This window comes from Anarrhichthys ocellatus, unplaced genomic scaffold, assembly GCF_004355925.1.
Source record: "Anarrhichthys ocellatus isolate YVR2014 unplaced genomic scaffold, GSC_Weel_1.0 scaffold208, whole genome shotgun sequence".
NCBI lineage: Eukaryota > Metazoa > Chordata > Actinopteri > Perciformes > Anarhichadidae > Anarrhichthys > Anarrhichthys ocellatus.
In genome coordinates this window covers 58,826-65,158 of record NW_022280238.1, presented here as the reverse complement: position 1 = coordinate 65,158, position 6,333 = coordinate 58,826, and the positions used below count along the sequence as shown (strand labels likewise).

Here is a 6,333-nt window from a genome sequence, read left to right as displayed (position 1 = left end):
AGAGGAGAAGGATAAGAGGAGAGGAAGCAAGGAGGAGAGGAGAGGAGAAGGATAAGAGGAGAGGAAGCAAGGAGAAGGATAAGAATAAGTCGTCCTGTAGTAGCATCTCGTCTCCACCAGGTGTCTGTGTCTCTCTAACTTCTTCTTCATGTTGTTCATCTCTTTGCTCTTTGATGATCGGGTTTTCAGAGTAAAAGCCGCTTCCTGTTCTGTCTCGTGAAGAAGAAACAATGAATAATGAATGATGACGTGTTGGATGACGTGATTAATTAAACATGGCGGATGAATAAATGATGCTGCTCCTCAGTCTTTGTGCTTCAGTCAGAGAGCACGAGGAGGAGACACGCGGAGGAGACACGCGGAGGACGCACAAGGAGACAGGAGGAGGAGACACGAGGAGGAGGACACACGAAGAGGACGCACGAGACGGTGGTGAGTCTTATCTTTTAACGGTATACATCCATGTACTTATACACGGTCATAGTACATCACAGTATTACTGTACATTGTTCTAGCACTAAAATACACATGTAGTATTTCTGTCATAAAACTGTTTTTAACTTCATAATACTCATCAATATATTTATAATTTATATGTGATAACTAATCAATAGTTAATAAATCCTTCACTGGTTCTTTATTGAGACTTAAAAACAACAACTTTTGATGTAAATCACCTTTATACAATAATAACAATAATAATAACAATGATAATAATAATAATACAATAATAATAACAATAATACAATCATAATGATAATAATAATAATAATAATAATAATAAAGTGAAGTTTTAAGACTCAAAGTGGAATAAAATAAATACATAAAGTACTTGTACACAAGTATACAATCTTCTCGTCAGTACAACAATAAAACTCCTAAAAGGTTTTGATAATATTATTCATCACCTGTATACTAATATATAATAGAAATACTACTACTATGATAATACATAGTGCTCTGTTTACTTTAAAAATATTATATAATATTTATGTTCAGATTAGATTACTTTATATATTATAGTACTTTGATATATTTATACTGTGATATATATTATAGTACTTTGATATATTTACACTGTGATATATAGTATAGTACTGTGATATATTTATACTGTGATGTATAGTATAGTACTGTGATATATTAATACTGTGATGTATAGTATATATGGTACTTTTGATTTAATACTATTCATCACAGTATTATACACTAATCCGATATAATCATATTTATTTAGTAGAATATTTATATATATATATATATATATATACATGAGTGAATGAGTCTCATCATAATAATAATTACTTAATGTTTCAGTTAAAGAGGTCAATCACCAATAATTAAATCTAGGCCCCGCCCACCTGCAGTATTCAGAGCAGCTGATTGGACGTTGCTCTCAGTCACACAGATGACGTTGTCATTAATTTATGTTGTTCAAATGAAAGTATTGAGATTTATGAGTAATGAGGTCAGAATGTAAACAGCCAATCAGAGTGCAGCTGGTCCTCTGGAGGCAGACCTCACACATGATCTATACATATTAAAATATATATATAGCTATATATATACACTGTATATATATATATATGTATATGTGTATATATAAGTGTAAAGAATGCATCTCCAAATCAAACAGACGGATGTTTCATTGTTCTGAACAGACGTAGTTTGAAGTCGACTTGCTGTTTAAACATGTGACTCAGACACAAGATGATTCTGTGGTTTGACTTCCTGTCAGACAGAAAACTGAAATGAATCATCTTCTCATCAGAAGTTTGTGTTTGATAAGCAGACAACGATCTCCGTGTGTTTTCTGCTGATGGTTCATGTCACGATGTTTTTTAGTTTTCTCGGATGCGACAGGAAGGTATTATATATGATAATTAAATATGATTCATGGTCTTTCAATGGAATAATCATGTGTCGTAGATACGATAACTGAAAAAGCATAACTGAAAGACAATAATATAGATATAACGTAAAGAAAATATTAAGAAGAAAATATAAATACAATAATGTAAATACAAAAACTTAAATATAATAACGTAAGGACGATAACATAAATACAATAACGTAAAGACAAAAACTTAATACAATAACGTAAAGACGATAACGTAAAGACAATAACATAAAGACAATAACGTAAAGACGATAACTTAAATACAATAAGGTAAAGACGATAACTCGGCAACCCGAGAACCCGGTGGTGGACACCGGAGGTGAGGGAAGCCGTCAAGCTGAAGAAGGAGACCTTCAAGGCCTGGTTGGCCCAGGGGTCTCCTGAAGCAGCTGACAGGTACCGGCAGGCCAGAAGGGCTGCAGCTGCGGTGGTTGCGAATGCTAAAACTCGGGCATGGGAGGAGTTCGGGGAGGCCATGGAGAAGGACTTTCGGTTGGCCTCAAGGAGGTTCTGGCAAACCATCCGACGGCTCAGGAAGGGAAAGCAGGGCTTACCCCAGGCTGTTCTCAGCAGGGGGGGGGGAACTGCTAACCCGGACGGAGGACATCGTCGGGCGGTGGAAAGAGCACTTTGAGGAACTCCTAAACCCGACCAACATGTCCACTGCAGAGGAGGCAGCGCCTGAGGACCTAGGGGGAGGCTCACCCATATCCCTGGCAGAGGTCGCTGAGGTAGTTAAAAAGCTCCTTTGTGGCAAGGCGCCGGGGATGGATGAGATCCGCCCTGAGATGCTGAAGGCGCTGGACATAGTTGGGCTGTCCTGGCTGACACGCCTCTTCAATGTCGCATGGGGGTCGGGATCAGTGCCCATGGAATGGCAGACCGGGGTGGTGGTTCCCATCTTCAAAAAGGGGGACCGGAGAGTGTGCTCGAATTACCGGGGTATCACACTACTCAGCCTCCCGGGGAAGGCTTATGCCAGGGTGCTGGAAAGGAGGCTCCGACCGCTTGTCGAACCTCAGATACAAGAGGAGCAATGCGGATTCCGTCCCGGCCGTGGAACAGTGGACCAGCTCTTTACCCTCGCAAGACTACTTGAGGGGTTCTGGGAGTTTGCCCAACCAGTCTACATGTGCTTTGTGGACTTGGAGAAGGCTTTCGACCGGGTCCCTCGGGGGGTCTTGTGGGGGGTGCTGCGGGAGTATGGGGTGCCGGACCTGTTACAACGGGCGATCCGGTCTCTGTACGACTGCAGTAGGAGCTGTGTCCGCATTCTCGGCAATAAGTCAGACAGCTGCAGCTGCAGCAGTAAAGCAGGCGCTGCACCGGACCGTCTTGGTGAAGAGGGAGCTGAGCCGGAAGGCAAAGCTCTCAATTTACCACTCGGTCTACGTTCCTACCCTCACCTATGGTCACGAACTCTGGGTCATGACCGAAAGGACAAGGTCGCGGCTACAAGCGGCCGAAATGAGTTTCCTCCGTAGGGTGGCCGGGCTCAGCCTTAGAGATAGGGTAAGGAGCTCGGTCATCAGGAGGGAGCTTGGAGTAGAGCCGCTACTCCTTCGCGTCGAAAGGAGTCAGCTGAGGTGGTTCGGGCATCTAATTAGGATGCCTCCTGGACGCCTCCCACTGGAGGTTTTACAGGCACGTCCAACTGGGAAGAGACCCCGGGGAAGACCCAGAACACGCTGGAGAGATTACATCTCCCAGCTGGGAGCCTGGGAACGCCTCGGGATCCCCCAAAATGAGCTGGAACATGTTGCCGTTGAGAGGGAGGTCTGGGTCGGCCTGCTTGACCTGCTGCCACCGCGACCCGACCCCGGATAAGCGGTGGAAAATGGATGGATGGATGGACGATAACTTAAATACAATAAGGTAAAGACGATAACTTCAATACAATAACGTAAAGACGATAACTTAAATACAATAAGGTAAAGACGATAACTTAAATACGATAACGTAAATACGATAACGTGAAGACAATAACGTGAAGACGATAACGTAAAGACAATAACGTAAAGCTGTAAAGACGATAAGTTAGAGGTAACATAGATGCTAACAGCCTGAACAGAACAGGAAACATCCTTTGTCTTCCGTAGCTGATCTTGAATCTGATTGGTCGTCTCTTTCTTTCTGCAGACATCATGCATGAGCCTCCGCTGACCGAGACGTTTTCTCTGACGACCAACACAAGCTCAATCGAGTGCCGGCCCCCGTACGACGAAGGCCGGCTGCCGCTTGTGCTGCTGTACAGTGTTGTGCTGGCGGTCGGACTGCCGGCTAACCTGCTGACCGTCTACCTCACCTGGCTGCAGGTGTGCAGGAAGAACGTGCTGGGCGTGTACCTGTGGAGCCTGTCTCTGTGCGACCTCACATACCTGGGCACTCTGCCACTGTGGACGCACTACGTCAGCGGAGGTCACTCGTGGCCCTGGAGCTCGGCCGCCTGCAAGCTAACAGGCTACATCTTCTTCAACAACATGTACATCAGCATCTTCCTGCTGTGCTGCATCTCCTGCGACAGGTACGTGGCCGTGGTCTACAGCGTGGAGTCCCGCGGACTCCGCCGGCAACGCGTCGCCACCCTCATCGCCCTCTTCATCGTACTGCTGGTCGCCGTCGGTCACATCCCCGTCTTCACCATGAGGGAGGGCGACGCCGCCGAGGGCGACCGCCGCTGCTTCGAGCCGAGTCAAAGCAGCGCCACGGTGACGGGCTTCAACTACGCTCGCTTCGTGGTGGGCTTCCTGGTACCACTGCTGGTGCTGGTGGTGACCAACCACGGCATCCTGGCTAACGTGCAGCGCAGTACCGGGCTGCGGAGAGAACAGAAGGCGCGTGTTGGCTGGCTGGCGGTGGCGGTGGTGGTTCTGTTCCTGGTCTGCTTCGCCCCGTACCACCTTATCCTGCTGGTCCGAGCCGTCATGTTCCACTTCCCCCAGCTGGAGGACTGTCTGTTCGAGAGGACCATGTACACGCCGAACACCATCTCGCTCGGTCTGTCCACTGTCAACAGCGCCGTCAACCCCATCCTCTACGTCCTGTCCAGCGACAACATCCGCAAAGAGCTGAGCCAAGGACTCGTGCAGGTCTGGGACAGAGCTCACCTGAGACCGCGATCCCACAGCAGCCACAACAAGATCCAGCCCACCAAGAACTCCTCAGACCTGAATGTAGTGACCGAGACCGAGAGGCACCAGGGAGGAAAACCACCGGGGACCTGAAAGGCCGACCTCTGCTGGAATCTACTGGTCTTTTCTGGAAGAGTCCCACCAGTTGTGGGTCTGAACATGTACTTTGAGTAACAGGAAGGAGATCAGAACGGTTATTGGTCATCTCGACCAAAGATGAACCGGACGAACCAGATCAATAAAGTTGATCAAAAAAGTTTTTAAACTGAGACTTTTCAGACTCTCCGATTTGTTTAATAAAGAACAAACTGAAACCGTTTCTTATTTGTTCATTTCAGTGAATATGTGATATCCTGAATAAAGTGAAATATTTGAATTTATACAAAATAAATTGAATTAAATCAGCTGTGTGACCACGTGTTCCTCACGAGGATACTATCTCGTTCACTAGTCGGGTTTTATGTGTTGAGACAACTTGAGCCGCGAAGCATACGACGGGTTTCTCCACGTTTCATCACTTCCTCATTTAGATCAGCTCTCACTTGTGTTTGTGAGGTTACGTTGAACGTAATATCCCAGCACACCTGAGTCTGTGAGTTAAAATACGTTAACGTGCTTCAGACGAGTCGTAGCTGCAGCTTTAAATATTTATTTTATTAACAAGATCTGTTTAAATGTTTTTCATGATTTACATTTAAAGGACATGTTTTCATCTTTGTGTGTGTGAGTGTGTGTGTGTGTGTGAGTGAGTGAGTGTGTGTGAGTGTGTGTGTGTGTGTGTGTGTGTGTGTGTGTGTTAGTGTGAGTGTGTGTGTGTGTGACTGTGTGTGAGTGTGTGTGTGTAAGTGAGTGTGTGTGTGTGTGTGTGTGAGTGTGTGTGTGAGTGTGTGTGTGTGTCTGACAGACGGACAGAAAACACCAAACCAGGATAAAAAGTGTGAATCTAAACTAGTCTGTGTGAAAAACACGTTGAGCTCTTTTGAGGCATCAACTTGCAGAAGACGTTTGAAGTGAGTGGTTAACAGGAAGTGATTTAGTGAAGCAGAAACAGGAAGTTCAAGAAATGGTGAAAGGATGTTTCCACAAAGAAAATGTTTTCATTATCTTTCAAAAACGCATCAAAGTGTTTTGTAGTTCACACTAATCTGACATCTGAGTCAGAGTTTCTGTGACTGGAAATTATTTTCTGTCCTCTGTGTATGGTATATAATACAAAATCATGAAAGGTCACAGTATAGTACGTCATAACAAAGTCATAGTATTTTATTTAAAGTCATAGTATTTTATTTAAAGTCATAGTAT

General features: G+C 45.0%; 1 protein-coding gene across 1 annotated transcript; it reads left to right on the top strand.

Annotated features, from left to right (window-relative positions):
- Positions 1–291: 291 nt before the first annotated feature.
- On the top strand, positions 292–5,721 carry gpr132b (G protein-coupled receptor 132b). Its single transcript, XM_031878876.1, has 2 exons — positions 292–432; positions 4,040–5,721. The coding sequence occupies exons 1-2, from the start codon at positions 294–296 to the stop codon at positions 5,122–5,124; spliced, it is 1,224 nt and encodes a 407-aa protein (XP_031734736.1). The 5' UTR covers positions 292–293; the 3' UTR covers positions 5,125–5,721.
- The last annotated feature ends 612 nt before the right edge of the window (positions 5,722–6,333 follow it).